Source organism: Amia ocellicauda, chromosome 11 (genome assembly GCF_036373705.1).
Source record: "Amia ocellicauda isolate fAmiCal2 chromosome 11, fAmiCal2.hap1, whole genome shotgun sequence".
NCBI classification, from domain to species: domain Eukaryota; kingdom Metazoa; phylum Chordata; class Actinopteri; order Amiiformes; family Amiidae; genus Amia; species Amia ocellicauda.
Window position 1 is genome coordinate 13521005 of NC_089860.1, and position 20333 is coordinate 13541337.

Sequence of the window (20333 nt, forward strand, 5' to 3'; positions counted from 1 at the left end):
GCATTATCCTCTGATTTAATTTACCCTTAAGGCAATCTGCTTCCAAAGTACACAGCTTTTTTTAGGTCTCATTTAACCAAGCAAATTACTTTCACAACCACTAATGATAACACAAGGAATGAAAACATCTTTCCATCTATGTAACTTCTTATAATAGTACAGAATTCCCTCCTTTTAACAGCAGCACGACAGCATTCAACTCATACTCAGGGCAAGAAAAAAGAAAATGAAACCGAGCACACATTCAAAAACAACAGAAAAGTTTTGAATGTAAGTTTGAAAACAACATTGCATATCACTCACTTTCTGAATTAGCTTCTGTTGGCCTATTATTTGAGAAATTGTATTAAATGACAATTATTAATTGCAAAAAAAAAAAGGTTTTAAAGGTTGCCATTTTATTTCCTTTGAACGGTCAGTATCATATCATTCTTAGTAAGTACTGGGTTATTAGCAAAATAGAAAAAAACAGTAAGATGTTGAAAAGACTGCTGTTTAGCAATGGTATTCTAGCAGTGCGGACACATATGGTTTTAGAAATCAAAGAGCTGTGAATCTTCCAGGACATAACGGATATATTTGATTTTTTTTCCATTCATGAAGCAAATATCACCGTAAATGGTATGTTTTTGTACAACTAGTAGAAGAATCCACTTTGTATTATTCAAGTTATACTGAACTCCTTAACTAGTTCACCCCCCTGCTGGTTAAGACAGTAAACTACAGCTCAGTGATTCAAGTTTTAGAATGGAATACAGCACCATCTAAAGGTTGAAAACTAGAACTGTAATCATACTGCATGCTAAGATTAAAATAAACATTGAAGGGTCAACAAAATGTGGAACCAACATCCTTCATTTTTAATAATGCACAAGACATGAGATACATCTGTAATCAGTCAGCTTTATTGGTGTTCAGTCTTAAATCAACTGTTGAAGTAGCACTGGCTTAAAGAATAACACTTATTTCATCAATTAAGCAGGAAGAATATTACTTTGAACATTAAGCACACAGAGACCTTTTAACATGAAGCAGATATTGTGTCATGTTTAAACCTACAGATTATGAGAGTTCTCAAACGAGATGCACTTTGTAGAAAAAAGAAATTAGTGTTCAAAAGATACACAGCCTTCACTTTCACAGCAGTGAATGGAAACGGTTTCCATCCAATTTGTCATACGGCCGTAATAATCACATATTCCCTGACCCACAGCACTGATGAAGTCGGGTAAGAGGAAAGCTTTCATCCATGTCAAATGGGGCCATTAATCTTCATGAACAACAAGACATCAGACTGCGTGTGAACAGTTAACCTTTCTGAAGATATTTCAGTGCTTCTTGTCCCCTCACGATGCCCAAAACAACCATACTGTATCCAGCTTTCATAATAAATACAGGAAACCATTATAAAAGATGTTAAAACAGAAAAAAGAAAGATTCAAGCACATGCAGACAGCTTCTTCAACACTACATTGAATAAATACTTGTAGCTTCTCATGCTCGATCAGTGTAATGTGTATCACAAGCTGTAAACAATCATGTTTTTGGTCACCCATAAAATGTGTCAAGTAACGGAGCCAAAATGGAGGACTCTGCTTTAATATGAACTTCAGATTGGTAGACTGACCACACCTGACCACACCTTCTGGGGCATGTTGGATATCACAACTGTCTGTTATCAGAAGGGCTTTAATCAGAATTAATGAAATGCGAATATCGGAGCTCCACCGAATCTGTGAATAAACTGCTGTACAGTTTTAAGAGTTGTTGGAGGGACATTTCATATTTTTATAATGTATACATTCCATGTAGCTTTTTAGAGGAATTGTTGCTTAAAAAAAGAAAACGTTTTAACTCTTTCCACCCATGAGAAAGTTGTAACAATGAGCACAGCTTACAAAATATACAACTTGACTACCTGGGGAAGTGTGTTAAGTGCTGGACAGATTTTACCACGCTGCATTCAATCTGATTTCTAGAAGCCAAGAGGTTTGTAAACAAGACAACTCAGTAGCTACAATTCTGTATCAGCAAAATGGAATAAAAAAGCACTTAACTGTTGGAATGCCAGAAACCACAAAAGTGTTTGTTTAAAAAACAAGGTTCTCCAGATATGTCGGCACACTAAAGTTTATAACAACTATATTTGGAAGTTTGTATTTATTTATTTTTAATCTGGAAACATTAAATGACTCAGTTGATAAATACATTGTTATATGGGTAAAATGTCTTTTTATAAATGTCTTAGGCCTTAACTTAAGCATTCATACATACAGGTTAACAAATTCCAATTCTTGTCAATGGCAAATAAACGTCATCGTTGTATTTCTGACTCAAGAAGAAACCAGATAAATTCATAACTGTACTGCAATAAATTCCACAAAGTATGCCATACCAAGTAAAAATATCCTCCAGAAACCTACATCAAATTACATTGCAATTAAAAAAAAAAAGGCATTGATAAATACCTCGAAACTGAAAACCTCATCCACCGAAGCTATGCGGTCATCTGAACTAATGCCTTAGTTCAACAGGTTATAAATAAAAAGGCCTGTGGAAATTGCGAATAATCAATGGTTAGCAGCTCCTTCTAACAGGATGTCGAGATCTTTTGTTCTTTAGTGGGTATCAGTTGTTTACAGGAGAGCAATTGTGCCACAGTGCCCTCTCCTGGTGCTATGAAGGACTACAAGGGTGCTCTGGCGGCTCGAGCTCAGATCAGCACTGTGCCGGGGGGCTCACTGTGTGGGTGGTGCCAGGGGTCCCAGGCTCAGCTCCACATGGTGGGTGAGCCAGATGGGCTCGCTCCCCGGCTCCCCGTCGTCAGTGGGGCGGATGGGGGCGGCCAGGTTGCGGAAATCGTGGCGGATTTTGAACGACACCGCCACCTCCCCTTCCTCACCTTGTGGAATCACCTTGATGAAGAAGCCAATCTTGTTCGACTTCCTGAAGGCCACCACACTGAGAAGAAAGAGGAAGGAGAAGTGAGTGAATATCCACCGGACATGATTAGACAAAAACGCAGTGACTCTCATGAATGATCATAAACCCATATAGTGAAAGTAAGGACCAAAACCATGCCGTACAAAGCATTTCATATTTAGGTTAATTGTGAATTCAGAAGAACGGTAAATGAACATATCTGAGACAGACCGCCATGCCTATGCGAGTGTGATATGCGAGTACATGCTACCACAGAGCAAACATCCTTACTCTGGGTCATCCTGGAAGTCTTGTGGCTCTGCTAGCTCATCATACTCTGCTGCAGCATCCTTCCCAGCCAAGACCAGCTCCTTAGGAGGCACCACAACCTGCAAGACAACACAGAGAGATGCAGTTTGTGTCCACACTGCCACAACTTCACACAACCTTCCAGAATGTGGAATTCTAGAATTCCTTACACCATTAAGAAGTTCAAAAGTCCGTTTGAATGCATTTGCACAATCAATATGATAAACAATGAAATCACATTTTTCATATATATTGGATAAAGTGATGTTTGAAGAGACATTATATGACTTTTTATTTAGTAAATAGTGCCCAGTTCAATGTTTTTGGGGTCTCTGTTTCTAGCTGCACAGATTTTTAAATTTTTTTTATTATTCAATCTGCCAAACTGCCTGTACTCTTAACGTCTGAGGAGTACGTTTTGCGGTTTACCTTCGCTGTGCTGTTTAAGTCGTCCTGGTCTCCCTCCTCACATGGCAACAGGGTGACATGCGTGACGTTCTCTACTGGGTTTGTCAAGGTCAGAAGGACCTGGCTTTCCTGTAAAAACAATGAATGGTTAGAAATAGATGCCAAACTACATTATAAATAGAGAAACTTGAGCTAAACTTATCATAAGACAAAGAAAATAAAAAAAAACTAACAACGCAATCCCCCCTTCCACTGTACAAGTAACATAAAATAAAACCAAGAAAACTGAACCAACAGATATAAAGACACTAAGGAGGTCACACTTGCCTTCATATATCGCAGGTTTGGAATAGACATGATTCGCACCTCGGGGATGTAATTCCTTTGGGAAACAAAGTGTTGGTCTTTCACTCAATGACTGTTCCTCAGAATCATTAACACTCAACAGACATCGGCAAAGAAATACTTACACTGCCACCAGCTGAATTTTAAACTTAATCGAAGTCGGATTGAATTCTGGTTTGCTCAAGTTGTGCTCACATTTCTAAATGATAGAGAAAGAAAAAGTTGCATGAATTTCAAGGTTCAATCATCCTGCCAAACACATATTTCTAGATCATCTGACTGTTGTTTGGTGGCTTTCCCTATCTAACTGTACTAAGAAGATTACTGTGAAAGAGAAGAGTGTCTCAGTCCTTTACTCAGAAGCACAGTGTCAGGCTGGGCTTGATTCTTACCCGGCAGCGGAGGGAGCGCTTGATCAGGAGGTGCTTGTGTCTGGGGTACAGCTGAGAGGCCCCGGCCGGCTGGAAATCAGGCTGCAGGAGACGCTGGCGCAGTGTAGTCACTGGGGAGCATTAGAGAGGCTTTGAGGATTTGTTGTCGTCAGTTGTCTTGTGTACAGTTTTGGCTCGCATGTCTCTGGGTTTAAAGTTTTAATGGCGCAGTTCCCAGCTAAAGCAACATTTCATTCTATTGCCTCTTCATTTTGTGAATACATTATTCATTGATATCGCACTTAGATTGACAAAAACTATAGATGTGGTCATGGGGAATGCTGGATTTGCACTTAATTAATTCAGTTAAATTACAACACTCTTACACCATCTTCCCAACATTAGTGAGTGTGTTTCAGCCGTACCTTCCGGCAGGTTAATGGGACGTGTGTAGCAGTCTTCAGGAAGTGGTTCCACCTCATCCAGAGCCTGGGCAGGTTCAATCTTTATCTCCTTCTGGTCCTCACCTTCTTTCAGTCTAATGGCAATTAAAACAATATGAATATATTCTGCTGATGCTTGTGGTCTCTCATATCTTGTAACTCCCCTTTTATACAAGTTATTTTTCTGAAATATGATCCATGTTAAGCAAAATGATGAAGCTCAGAGGGCTTTAGAAGAATTGCCCAACTGCATAAACACTACACGATGATCTGTGTATTAGAAATGAAAACATCTGAAAGTACATGGAAGTCCAAATGTGACAATGTCATACAAACCAGACACAGAGCAGTGTAGTAAGTCTGCTCGTGAACAGACAGTGTATTAGTCCTGTATTCAAGTGTAACTATTACAATAGAGGACATCTACTGACGCGTGTTCCTTTTCCAAAGTAAATCCAAATGGAAAACAGAATTTACTCACGAAAGTCCTGAAAGACTAGTAATAGGTGCCCCAGATCTCTGACGCTGAAGCCTTGTACCCAGGCCATATTTTTCCTTAAAAAAGTGAAGCAAATGTATTTAATTCAACACTAGCAGTCCCTTGTAAAATAAATAAATAAACAAATCTAAAAAGGAGTCCATTCTTCTCACTCAACAGCCCACTTAGAGAGCTAATCAGTGTGCCTTTTAAGTCCCTAATGTTTGTTTACTTCCAAGTCCACATAGCAATATTGGTCCAAATCCAAAAAAACATACTGAAACAGTTTCCCTTGGACTGCAAGTTCACAGAACAGGAAATACTTCAGAACAGGAACCTACTCAATACTTGCATAATAACATGAATGTTTGTTTATTGGATGGAGGGGGGAAGGGTTGTTTAATATTTCAAGAGACATGCACAAACAGTATAAAAGCTAAACACTTTATATATTAAAAAAAAAGGGATTCTTAGCATAAATGTATTATAGTAATCAAATAAAGATAGCATTCTATTTCAGGAACGTAACTTAGCAGTGAAAGGAAAACAAAGGCAGTGAGTTGAGTAAACACCTAAAGTCGGGCTACAGTTTAGTTTAGAATTAAGTTTGTGAAAAATAACTCACCACCACGTGAATAGTGTGTTGCTGGGGATAAAAACCAAAATAGCAGCGTGCATTAGCAAAGAAAAGGAGAGAGAAACAACAAGGTGAAACAGAACCCTTTAAGCAAATGTTCAGTAGCAGGTGGTGTGAGTTAACGTGCACCGCAGCAGCAACAGCAATAACTCATCACAGAAGTCAGGGGACAAAGAGTGATCTTTCAAATTAACACGTTGCATTGTGTCATTAAAAAGAACAAATCCACACTAATAATAACAAACGTGACTTTTAGATCTTGGGTCATGCTTTTAGGGTGTGCCACATTCTCAATAGCAAAGTGCGAGAGAAAGCAAGAGTCGGAGAAGCAGGTTGTGGTTTCGTGGGACTGCAAAAGTCCAGAAGCGGCACAATCAAAAACAAATTAGGACATTTAAACTGAAGTGTCAAAAGCTGCAGAGAGATTTCAGATACCCTAGCCAAACATTTAAATCTACTCATATTATTACATTTCTAACCATTAATGACATTATATATATATTTTTTATACAATTACCCATTAATACAGCTGGGTTTGTACTGATGCATTTTCGGTACAGTGCCTTGCTCAAGGGTTCAACAGCAGTGTCCCCTACCTCAGCTCCAGAGTCCAGAGACCTAACCGCTACTCCACACTGCTGCCCATATTACTGGGATGGTGAATATGGTAGCTGTTCCATGTTTAGTATGTAACAGCAATTCAGCTAAATGAAAAACTACTGCTTTGTGACGATATACGGAAGAGACCTGCTTACCGAAAAGGCCAGAGGCATGTAAGGACGACGTCTCGCCAGTTTCTTCCTGTCTCGGTCCACCTTCTCTCGCTGGGCCAGCTGCTGGTAATACTCTATCAGCTTGTTAATCTGCAAAGGCCCAATAAACTCCCATCAGTGTTGTTTACACTTAGCAAAGTGTTCCTCATTCAGGGAAAGACCACATTGCCTGGGCTACTGCACGTGGTGAGATCCCCGAGCCTGGCAACCCCCGAATCATCACCAGCTGTGCTTACCCTCTGGGTGTGTGGGTTCTCGGGTTCCTGCCAGCCTCCACTGGCTACAACAGTAAATGAAAAAGAAAAGAAATTAGATTATTTCTGTGCATCTCAGAATAAACACTATAACAAGAGAATAAAATGGGGTACATTTGGTTGAGCTGTTTGTGTGAACGTAAAGAAAATATTAAATTCCCCAAATGTCAGGCAGTATGGAATTACTAGAAGTTCATGATGGGTGCCTGCTTTTTCGACACTGAAACTAGGCAAAAATACCTATGAATACATCATGCAAACTCCTGCTTTGGCAAGACTTAATTCTGCAGTTCTGCAGAGCACCTAGGTGGTCCCAACGGAGCCCCTGCATCACACACCTACAGACTTGTCGGCCATGCCCACATCGCGCGAGGTCCAGCGGCAGAAGCCACAGGCCAGATAGTAGGCTTTCTTCATAGCAGTCTTGGCAGGGTCATCTGGGAGGGGGGCAGGGATGTTGGTGGCTCTTGTGGATAGAGTGTGCATGCAGCACGGGCAGTCAAAACAGTTGGCACACCTGGAGCAGAGAGGGGCCACACATGAGAGTTAGGGATACGGGTGTAAATCACATGGTATGGTCAGGTGCTGTGAAGAAGGATTTAGGGATGCTACAGCTGGTTTATAACAGAGCAGTTCAGTGTGCATCGAAGGGCAAACCAAGATCTAGTGGAAAAAACCTGCATGACAGTTTCTCCTGGTTGAAAGCTGAAGAGAGGATAATAACATCACTTCTTGCTTTATTTTATTATTATTATTATTTATTTCTTGGCAGACATCCTTATCTAGGGCAACTTACAAAACATAAGAGCAATACTAAGTTGTTAGAAATATGAATGTATTGAAAATCCCCAAGTGCTTGTATAGTCAACTCACACTCTGCTCTAATGCATACATACACCCCACCAGACATGCCACCAGACTCTACACTGTTGCAAAATCTTGAACAAAATTAAAGCAAACGCACAGTGTTGTATTGAGCCACAATGGAATGGAGCTCACTTTCAGTTCATATTACTAAAGCACACAATAAAACAAGCTTCAAAACACAAGTGATGCACCACTTTATGGCTGCTGTCACTGGTTCTTGGTGTGTATCAAAGGACCTATATTAACTACTACTACCTAACTACTGACTGTATATTTAAAGTAAAAATAACAAGGATGTAAGAGATCACAAGAGTATAAAAATATACAATTAGGTGTTGTACGCAGGACAGGATCCTGCTAGTTGTATTTTTTATTTTAATTCTTGTTTTTGTCTGTAAATGTCCTCTCTTTTGTTGGTCATGTTTTATATGTTTTGTGTGGACCCCAGGAATGATGTACCAGCTAATGGGGATCCTAATGAAATCCTAAATCCGAAATTGTCATCCTTAAGCTCACTAAAAATCCTTTAAAAAACTATCAATCTAAAGGAGCACAGGGAGACATGCTGTATGCTGCATTTCATTTAATCATGTATCGGGCGTTCAGGCCTAAAATCATGAGCGGTTTAAATGATGTGGCGTCTGCTCTCTCACCTGTTCTTTTTCAGCTTGGCTTCAGCTGACGGCATGTTCTCCAGGCAGCTGGGACAGTAATGAGAATCCACCTGAAATACAAATAGTTTAACTCCTTATAACAAAATGTACTCATGCATCCAGCAATCAATACATATCTCTGGGATCATACCCAACATATTGTTATGCATTTTATTTAAATTAACCATTGCGATCATTCAAATTATGTATTAATGTTAATCTCTGGAAACTCTAAAGGTGTTTTCATTTCTCCTTTCACCAAAACAAGCAGTGTTCATTAAAGCAGACAAGGCCTAAATACAGGATTGTATGTAAACATATGTTTAACGTAAGCCCTGCCAACATAAGAAAATAATTCATTTAATAAAGTAACAATGGCAGGTGTTGTGTTTTTCGAATGATGAAAAGTCTACATATTATTGTTATTACATTTTTATTAAAATTATTATTCGCATCATCATCATCATCATCATCATCATCATCATCATCATCCCCCCCTGGTGAAAAGTAACAGTGTCCTACGACATATGAAGTTGCGTCACTGAATTTGATAATTGATAATCATTGATAATGTGCATAATAATGTTTAAATGCGTATAATGCATTATAAATATATACCGAACATATGGCAATATAGATAGGGGTTATTCCGACGGGTAATAATGACATGCTTATATATATATATATATATATATATATATATATTTGCACATCAGGCCTTATTTGAGCATCTGAGGTGGGAAATAAAAAATTTCAACATTATCAAATCAAACGGGGTTGAAGATAAATGATCATAAATAAACGCCGACGTAGGGTGTGGTGCATTTCTGCGACTAAAAACAAGTGTAACGCAGACACTTCAGAAAATGTCTTAAAATAAAATACACTACAGTTTATGATCGCAATAATGTGTTCTCTTATAATTATTATTTTAATTCGCGATTGTTTTTTTCATATCTGAAAATGTACATTTTGACAGCCACCCGAATAAACCAACTACACGTACAGCTGGATTGACCGAGTTGGCCTTAACCAATAACAAATGCGGACTAGTTCTTGACAGGAAATACAGCCAATTGGAAGCTGTGGCAATGCACCCGCCTCTAACAACACAACAGACCAATAAGATACCGAGATCTTTGATTGACGTGTAAACCGACCAGTCACGCCACAGTATCATGAGCGGAGGTCAGCCCCCCAAACCGAAACCAGGCGGGTTTAGTCATCGTTAGCCCCTCCCCGTTCTGGTGGAAATGGCCGGCTAATAATAACAACCACAGAAATGATGTTAATTTCATTATTATTTACCTCATGGGAGACGCACTCCAGAGACCGGAGCTCACTGCAGTAGCGGCAGAAATACAGGTGCGACAGCGGGGAGCGAATCTTCTTCTCTCCGTTGACGAGGTAGAGCACTCGCTCGGGCTGCAGCAAGGACGCCATCTCTAGACTCCTCCACCCGGTTCCCCGTCACATGATCCGGGTACAAGAGCTGCGCCCCGGCTTCGTCATGTGATTCAAATGGTGGCGCACTAACCACGCCCATCGACTCTGGGAAGTGTAGTTCTCAAGTTTAGGCGCTTGAGTGACATACATTTCAAATTAAACTAAAGATTTATGTTTATTATTAATATTGTATTCTGTTTTAGACATGTATCGCTATATATGACCATATCATTGATATATGATCGGTCTAAATCGGTACTCTAGAACAGATTAATCACTAACCACTATCATATTTGTTAAACCTCTACATCAGGGGTTCCCGGGGGCCAAATGCGGCCCCCCAAAGCCAACCTTCAACCACCCCTTTCTGAATCTTTATTATATTTTTACAGTTTCTGCACATGTTTTGTTACAAATTGCACATGTAATTTGGGGGAAAACAATACAACAACAATTAAGGTTCATAAAAAGGTATGAATTCGTTTTCAGCGGTGGTTCATTTTCTGCTCTACATGGTTGAACTGCTATTTAACGGTTCCTGTTCTGAATAATAAAATACGATGTTATAAAGCAAAGAAAAATGTGTTGTATCCAAAGACACAGTGCATGCGTTACAATACACCTAAACAACGACCGGGAACAATATAACTGGTCAATTACAAATGACATGACCAGTTCTTCCAGTGTAGTCTGCAAAAACAAAATTAAACCAAAGCATTTTAACGCAACGCAGATGGCTAATAAGACCCGCTTTGTACAGGCGTGCTAATCTGTGCGGGGCTGAAGACCGGGCTCCACCAATCAATAGCGTTTCCTCAGAAGCCACGCAGCGTCACCTACTCCGCCGCTACTCCTACAGTCAGCCCTGCGTAAGGAGAGACATATTGTAGCAGACCCTGCTTACCGGTGCAGTGTGTGCTTTATAGAGTAAATGGTAAATGGATGCATGCGTAAAAGTTTGCGCATTTGCAGTAAACTGGCCCGTTTTCTTTCACCTGAGATGTAAAGATCTGCGCTTTGTCAGCTCTGTCTGAAGTTCACAGCCAGCAGCGTCCTGCGCCCAGGTGGGTTTTATTCTGTTTTGTCTGACTGATTTAAGTGTTTTTGTAAGACTAAGTGGTGTACATATAAGTGAGCAGCCCTACTGTGATTGTTTGAAGTTTCATAACGTTGTTGTTTGGTTTAAGTGCTTCATGAGCTTTTTTTAATTTGATAAGATATGACAACATTGCTATTGTAATGTATGGTTATTATCCACAAGTTGGTAAGTTTTTGGTTTGTTTAAATGCAATGTAAAAGCGATTTCATACGAATAATGTGTGTGGTGCAATTATACTACTTATTGCAGAATAATATTGCATCCATGTGGGAATGGTGCGGAATGGAATGCAGTGGCCACAGGCGAGTTCCAATTCTTCCATTGAGACTAATATTATTATTATTGCCTTAGTAACACTGTTTCCCTGTGTTAAAGACATGAAGGTGCAAGAAAAAAAAACCAGGGAAACTGGCATAAATGATAGATCCATACGTGACATCTCTTGAATCTTTCTGGATCTAGAAAAATTGTATACAAGATTATACCAGAGTCTTGTTTATATATGCCAGCATGTCTTAGCAGTAGCCTACACAGGCTGCCAAAATTAAACATACAAGTATAGTTGAAAACTATTACTTAATAATTGCCTGTTAGTTTGTTTTCAGTTTATGTTTGTTTATGTATTTGTGTAATGCTGCCTTTCTTCTCAATATATTAGGTCGTTTATCTGGATATCTTGTTTTCTTGTTTGTTTTGTAGATCGAGTAACAAGTGGTCTCGATTTGAAGATTGCAACAGCAGTATTAAAGCAAAATAAATGTGTAGAAGCAATACAGTTATATCGCACTGAGTCCTCTTGTCTCACTACAATAATAAGGGGACGTGTTTGTTAAGGCACACCACCCCTGAAGGGACCACCTATGAGGAAACAACACATGCTAATTGAAATGTTACCAATGTGATTATATCTCAGTATTTATATAATTTGTATAATATATAACAGCAGATTAACATTATGATAGATGTGTGCAAACTTGTTGCATTAATTGACACCTCTGCTTTCCCCCTTCTGACATCAGACTGACGCAGATAGATTAGATAATTATCTGCTGTGGCAAGTTGTTTTAAGGTTGTACTTCCAAGTAATTTAATTCTGGAGCAGATTTGTCATTATTTAGCTCCATCAATAATGTGCTTATTATCAGTTCACTTGCACTGCTTAAAAAGTTTAACATCTCTAATAGTATCTAAGATAGCTTTGTTTATATAGGCTAACATGTTTTAAATTCTTATACATTTTGAAATAGCAGCCTTTACTTTTTCCAAAAAGGTGTCAGAATATCTAATGAATTGAAACATACACTCAGTAATCCAATCTAGAAGAGATAAGTGAAGCAAATTTTTTTTTTTTTTAAAGCATAAAATACATAGTGTATCTAAAAAGCAAATTAATAATTGGGATGTTCTGAGTACAGTTCCTAACGTTTACTCATAATACTATTTTATTTTTATTGAAGTGAACAGATTATGGATCACTAATTAATCCTTTGTTATTTCATGTTTTTAAAGGGCACTTGAATGTGAAGACCCAAGGAGCTATTGAGATGGAACAAACAGAAATTGAACTCCCAAAACACATCCTTGAAATCTGGGCCATTGTGCTGGTCATTCTTGCCACAGTCATCTTCATGATGTCCCTACTGGCGTGTCCAGTAGTGTCTGTCATCATGTACCGGGTACGGACTAACCCAAGCAGGATAGAGAATGCCTGACACAGTTACTAGAATGGACAATTTTCTGTGCTTTTCCTGGCCACATGAATGGAACAGAAGAAAGCTACGGCTTGTACGAACAGGGTTTGAAAGGAGAAACAGGACTGTAGTCCTTCAGTTATGGACGCAATGACACATTCCTTGAAGGAGACTGTGCTGACCAATTGGATATTGCTTGCTTCCAAGTTCCACATTTCAACTGATCCTCAATTCCAGCCTCACTTCAGAAACAAGTGTTTGATATTCTGGTGTTTTCTGTAAAGAAAGGAAGACCGTGAATAGGGCTTGCTGGCAGAAAGAACAGTTTATTTCTAATTGGAAAACTCGAAACGAATCATGTGTGAGAGATTGTACTGGAGCACACTGATATATGGGATATATGTCCATCCAGAATCAAATCAGTAACTTATCATTTACACTGTCAAGTAAGGAACACGAAAATGTATTAATATTAATAAAGCTAAATAACATTTTAACAGTATTAAAGTGCTTACGATAAATACATGTACATAAATGTCCCTACTCTGAGTGAGTCAGTGGACCAACCGAGGACTAAGCATGGTTTTGTACATCATGTGTTGCTTTTTTATTATAATACCTCATTCCAAAGAACCTCTAGCAAAATTAATACAAAAGTTAACGTCATACATCCACATGTTTAAATGAAAACGCATATGCTAATGTTATAATTACATTCTGAATACTTCCTACTAGTGGACAAGTTGTTGACCAGAATCAAGTATGTGTCAATAGAATTAAAATGTATAGCATAGGTTGATTTATATATTTGGGTTTTGTTTCTATGCTTTTGTATCTCTGTTCTCAATTATGCAGCCTTTAACAAAACCACATTTAAGCTTTCTTTCGCTCCTGGCAAAGTAGAATGTTGTTATTGACATAAAATAAGTTCTCATCAGCTGCATGCATACAAAACTTTTGGCACCAGAAAATGTTGCAAATATTTGTACGAATAAGGTAATGGCAAAGAAAAACAAGATTACATGTCCTGACTGTGGTTGCTCTCTAAATTTAACAGTGCAAGAAGAAAATACAAGCCAATGTAAACACTGTACTCGGGCATGTTCCTGATTAGCTCTGTAAACAGGAAGTGAGTGTGTATCTTGTAGTGAACAGTAAACATGTTCCTTCCGATCACCGGCCCTTGTGATGTTGTTAAAGCGGTATGATATTGTCATTGGCGCTGAAGTTCAAAAATAGACATGAATAGTTGAATAGAATAGATGCATCTCATCAACTTTTACTGTAAAGAGGTGCGTATTCTTTGTTAAAAATTTAGAGCTGTGATAACCATTATATAAAACTAAGTGTCCCTCTTTGTTGTGTCTTCAAAAACAATGTATGGAAGAGAGATTCAGAAGTTTTTGTTGTATGCCCAGCAAGAAGACAAGAACTTGCATGTTACTTTGCTGATGCTTTTTTTTGTGTGCTTTTTATTGGCAATCCAATACTTGTTTGTTGTATCCTGTTATGTTAGGTATTGGCTTACCCTTGCTAGGAACAAGATCAAATCAAATCGTTGACCCACCCTCTTATAGCAAAACCGCAAGCCTGTACATCATAGCATTTCCATTCGTGTGAAGAGGAAAACAGCATCTTACAAAAAATCAAGCTGCCTCTGAGTGCAGGATTGTAGTTTTCTAATAGTGTGTGGCTGAAAGTTTTGATTTAATCCCAGCCTGTCATCCTAGCAGAATCACGTCCTAAAGTTCACCTAATCTTTTATTGTCAAAATCCATAGGCAATCACAGCAGCCACAGTATGACCACCTTGTGTTTCCACGGGAAAGCCCACATTGAAACCCGTTATTGCATTTTTATTTTATTTAGTTAACACCTGCTGATAAGGTTGTGTAACTAGGGTGTGATACTTTAATTTGTTCCTTTATTTAAAAGTTATGTAATGTAGAACGAGAAGCATGTATGAAGACGTGAGTGGAAATGGAAGAAACATGCTATTGAAAAACAAACTTATTGCTTCCCGGAACATGCTTCATAAATGAGCATTTCCATTTTTAAATTGCTTTATTCAAATAGTATTTTATTGCCAGCATTCCACTGTATAGACATATTGTCCTTCTATGAAGCAACTTATATTTAAAATGAAAGCATTTACCATGTAAATATGAATGTTGTAAACGATCATCAGTAAAGATTTTGGAAGAACAAAATGCTACTTTTCACAAAGGATTTAATAGCTTGTGTACCTATCCAAGTTCCTCCTTTTAGCCTCTGTACAGTAGCACATGTCATGTAGTTCACATAGAGGGAAGCCTGATGCATTTAGTTTGGTGATATAAGGTGTGTCTTTCACTTTGCCTTGGACTTTCAGCTACACAGCGTCAATCAGATGACGAACGTTGCAGTAAGTGCATTCAGAAAGTGTTACTCATGGCTTGCTCATAATTTTTTATGACAGATGACAGAATGTGGTCTTATAAGAGAACCCAGGATATGTGTAAGAACATACAGTGCTGAAGAATAGATAACCCTCTTTGTTTGCCAAGTTGAAGGAAGACTTGAGGTTCCTTTGAGGGAAAATCCGTTGTTTGTGCCGTCTACCTCAAAACACAGCTGAGCCAATGTGGAGGATCAGCTTCTCTGAAATGGTTCTAATTTAAGAAAGGGCTACTTAAGAGCTGTAGTGTTACAAGTTCATCTGGTGACTGACTGTCTACTTTTAAATGACTGAAATTATCCATTAGGAAAGCTGAGTTTCACAAGAAACCTCACCCCCCACCCTCAGCCTATTTCAATAATTGTAACCTTACTGAGGATTCCAAGAAATATGTACAATGGGTCTAGCCTTAGATATATACCCTTATTATTCTCAGGATGAACTTCAAGATCAGATAAATCTGTGTCCGATTCACAAACTTCAAAATGTGATGTATGATTCAAATGTATAATGTATATAAACACAATCATCCACACGGTAAGAATCTGGGTACCTAGTTGTTTGCAGTAAAACATGTATGTTCTTTGTACTTAACTAAATATTAATACATTTCATTTACAGCATGTTGATCATTTTTCAAAGGATTGTAAGCTGATGCTCAAACTATCAAAATAAGAAATTCATTGGTAGGTTTAAAACATTTAAATTAACAAACAAGGCAACAAAATCATGTATTTCCAGTGGCTTTGTTCCCTACATGACCTGAAAGTCTTCCAGAAAGCACTCCATTTTTAAAATGTATTTATTTTAGTGAAATGAATGAAACTAAAATTCCTAAACACCATCTTTGCCATGGAGAATATGTATGCAAATGTCTAAAAGCCTTTTCTCACTTTGAAAAATATGCTAGCAGAAGTTCAAAGAGCAGTCAGACAGAAGAGGCCAGACTCTAAGCCCCTTTAACCGCAGCTCTGCACATTCGCTTCAATTGACGTCACTAGCTATCGAATTACACTTATTCTGGGATGTTTTCTTGAGTAGCTTAGCTGTCTCATTTCCTCTTGGGTTCTTCACTTTCAGATTCAAACAGCATTTGTAGCCGGGGGCTTGCTAAGAAGTTTACAATGTTCACATTTCATATTACAGGCCACTTTTATATTCATATTTTTTAATTATAACATTTGGATTTCATGTTTTTCATGTTAATACCATTGTTATTACAGCTGTCACGTGTTGTTTGTCACTAACATCTGGTGAATAGATGGGAGGAACTGTGTAAACACTGTGAAATCCAGTCAAATCCTGTATGTGCTGCTGCTAACTAAATGCAAATATTCAAATGAATTCTACTCTTGTGTTCTCTTTTGTTAAAAAACAACAACATTAAGCTGTCTGCATGCAACATATGTTATGCATTTGCAAGTTATGTGCACACAGTTCATATTCTTTTGCCCTCATCTGGAATGTATTAGTTTTCCACACACACACACACACACACACACACACACACACACACACACACACAAAGTTAAAGCAACACAGACAAGTAACAAGACAAATGGAAAGTTATAATTTAAAAGGTAGAAGTTTAGGTATTCTCCAATGAGGTTAAAAGATTACCACTGGTAGAGTAACAATCATGAAACTGATACATGAATGTTTCTCTTAAGGCAGATTTCACCATTCTTTGCGATTCCAGTTTACAACAGAACAATTACAATTACGCCTCTTCAGGGCGTACACTGACCGAAAAGCTTCAAATCGGCATCATTCACACCATACAGAGCAGGTTTGTAATGGGTGGAAATGGCAGTTGTCCAATTTGTTCAAATGGAATACACACATACACACACAGATAAGAACATAAGAAAGTTTACAAACGAGAGGAGGTAATTCGACCCATCGTGCTCGTTTGGTGTCCATTAATAACTTAGTGATCCAAGGATCCTATCCAGTCTATTTTTGAATGTTCCCACATTTTTAGCTTCAGCCACATCACTGGGGAGTTTGTTCAGATTGTGACAACTCTCTGTGTGAAGAAGTGTCTCCTGTTTTCCGTCTTGAATGCCTTGAAGCCCAGTATCCATTTATGTCCCCGGGTGCGTGTGTCCCTGCTGATCTGGAAAAGCTCCTCTGGTTTGATGTGGTCGATGCCTTTCATGATTTTGAAGACTTGGATCAAGTCCTCAGTCTCTCAGTAGGACATTCCCTTCAGACCTGGAATAAGTCTGGTTGCTCTCCTCTGAACTGCCTCTAGAGCAGCGATATCTTTCTTGAAGTGTGGAGCCCAGAACTGTACACAGTATCCAGATGAGCTCTAACTAGTGCATTGTACAGTCTGAAAAATCTGCACAAAATGCACATATATAGATGTTTAAATATATGTTTAAGTGCTTGATTGAATTCTAAACATTCTTTCTATAACTCTTATGAACATCTACACACAATCAATAATTTTAGATTTGAGAGCCTTACATATTTTCAGGGAAGAAAACAAGTAGGGCATGGCAAATACCCACATGTCCACAAGGTGGTGCTTCAAGCAAAACCACAGTACATCAGGATTTCTGTGTCATTCAAGTGCAGATTTTATTTTCTGGAAATAAGAGGATGCCTTCACAGCCCTATCTATCCAGTCAGGCCCCACTGTGCAATAACAATGCTACTTTATTCACTGGTAACATTAGTGAAGCATCAGTAGAAACTCACTACCTGAACAACAGTCTCCAAGGTCATGGTTAGACAGGAAAACAGCAATTAAAGAAAAAAACAATCTTGTGATTTAAAAATATCTCAGGGCCTATTTGCTTTTTGGTCATATTTATTTATTTTGAAGTATTAAAAATAACGCAGCCTAAGCTTTCTCGTCTGTTACCATGTTAATCCCCCTCAACATTCATACAACGTAATTGCCTCCAGACATCAGTTCTCAGAATCTAACCAAGTCTACATTTTCTGAGGGAAGTACTAAATACAGCAACAAATAAACACATTTTAAACTCAATAATACTGAGAATAAAGAAATGTACTGAAGCATAAGGTCAGCCAAGCTAAAATAAGACAAGCAAATGTTATCAACACCGCAGGAAAAAACAGTGCTACTCTCACAAGGGAGTGATCTTTTAACACCATCAGAAGAAAAACAGCACATGGTTTGGGAGTGCTGCAGCCAGACTTTATCCTCTCTCTCTCTCTCTCTCTCTCTCTCTCTCTCTCTCTCTCTCTCTCTCTCTCTCTCTCTGTCTCGGCTAAGACTAAAATAAAATATTAAACCAGTATGATTAACGTTTAGCAAATGGACAAAAAAGTTAGCAGACTTAATACCAAACACTGTCAATCTATTCAAGCTCTAATTACATCTTAATTGTGAACAATTTGGCAAATATTATTTTGGCCAGTATAGGACCAACAACAACAACAAATATCAATGCAAAAGTTCTATTGGGAATTTCTGGACAGCTTCTCATAAGAAGGACACATTTCTCCTACAGTCTCACAAACACAAATATTGTTTTATTTTGAACTGAAATATTGCATTACAAACCACTGGATACTATGTTTATGTTATTGTTCCACCAAAAAATCCTTTTACATTAACATTATATAATATGCTAATAGTCAAAATATGTTTTATACATGACACTGAATGGTATCACACAGTGTTTATATTATCTTGACAGAGGATAAGTAGGTGTCGTGTACAGGATGACCTGTCACTTTTGCTTTCTTGCAAAGAACATCCAAGACATTGCTGATAAGATTATTTGTGATGTCTTTTCTGAAACATCTGAGAATTGACTATAGAATTTAACAGATTTCTATATTCTTATATATTGTATCATCTTGGAAAATATATAGCAAAGCAACACAACACAAACACGTTATAAATAATGATCCCATCTTATGATAGGGAGAAATGTACTCTGTCAAAAGATAGGTGGACAAGGAACACTCTGGGCATGATTTAATTAGAATAATAGCAAATAGTTTACTGAGCTGTAATGAAGCGCTCTGGAGATGGCCAGTCAGTAAGATGCATTTAAAGTTTTTCTAAAGAACATGACTCCCTTTGCTTATTGGGCAACTAGATGACATCAATGAGGTACCCCAAACATTATCGCACACTTGTCCTTTGTCTTCTGTTCTCTCTATGGCTTTGGATGAAAATGTTCTTCTAAAACTCAGCTATACAGAACTGCTGCACCTGGCCTCTCTGGACCGATACACAAATCCATGCTGGGTTACACAATCTTGCTGCAGCAATGGTGCAATTAGAATAGTTTTGGGATCTTCACCCACATTAGTCGAGGATTTGTAGCATCACCAAGAATATATGTGCATTTATATATATGTATACCATACCGTGCAAAAGTTGTAGGCAGGTGTAAAAAAAATACTGTAAAGTAAGAATGCTTTCAAAAATATACGTTCATAGATTATATTTATCAATGAACTAAATGCAAAGTGAGTGAACAGAAGATAAATCTACATCAAATCAATACTTGGTGTGACCACCCTTTGCCTTCAAAACAGCATCAATTCTTCTAGGTACACTTGCATACAGTTTTTGAAGGAACTCGGCAGGTAGGTCGGCCCAAACATCTTGGAGAACTAACCCCAGTTCTTCTGTGGATTTAGGCAGCTTCAGCTGCTTCTCTCTCTTCATGTAATCCCAGACAGACTCGATGATGTTGAGATCAGGGCTCTGTGGGGGCCAAACCATCAATTCCAGGACTCCTTGTTCTTCTTTACGCTGAAGATAGTTCTTAATGACGTTTGCTGTATGTTTGGGGTCATTGTTATGCTGCAGAATAAATTTGGGGCCAATCAGATGCCTCCCTGATGGTACTGCATGATGGATAAGTATCTGCCTGTACTTGTCAGCACTGAGGAGACCATTCATTCTGACCAAATCCCCAACTCCATTTGCAGAAATGCAGCCCCAAATTTGCAAGGAACCTCCACCACGCTTCACTGTTGCCTGCAGACACTCATTCGTGTACCGCTCTCCAGCCCTTCGGTGAACAGCCAAATATTTCAAATTTTGACTCATCAGTCCAGATTACCTGCTGCAATTTTTCTGCACCCCAGTTCCTGTGTTTTCCTGCATAGTTGAGTCGCTTGGCCTTGTTGCCACGTTGGAGGTATGGCTTTTTGGCCGCAAGTCTTCCATGAAGGCCACTTCTGACCAGACTTCTCCA

General features: G+C 38.4%; 1 protein-coding gene across 2 annotated transcripts; it reads right to left on the minus strand.

Moving 5' to 3' along the window:
- Nucleotides 1-883: 883 nt before the first annotated feature.
- Nucleotides 884-9936, minus strand: dctn4 (dynactin 4). Of its 2 annotated transcripts, XM_066716598.1 has the most exons (14): nucleotides 9769-9936; nucleotides 8461-8531; nucleotides 7279-7457; nucleotides 6923-6966; nucleotides 6669-6776; nucleotides 5902-5922; nucleotides 5280-5353; nucleotides 4781-4893; nucleotides 4377-4486; nucleotides 4110-4183; nucleotides 3967-4021; nucleotides 3661-3768; nucleotides 3214-3311; nucleotides 884-2961 (listed from the first exon to the last, which is right to left on the minus strand). In XM_066716598.1, exons 1-14 carry the CDS (start codon nucleotides 9901-9903, stop codon nucleotides 2739-2741), a joined length of 1413 nt encoding a protein of 470 aa, XP_066572695.1. In that variant the 5' UTR covers nucleotides 9904-9936; the 3' UTR covers nucleotides 884-2738. The 2 variants fall into 2 exon arrangements, with proteins under 2 accessions (XP_066572695.1, XP_066572696.1); XM_066716599.1 differs by lacking the exon at nucleotides 5902-5922.
- Between the last annotated feature and the right edge of the window lie 10397 nt (nucleotides 9937-20333).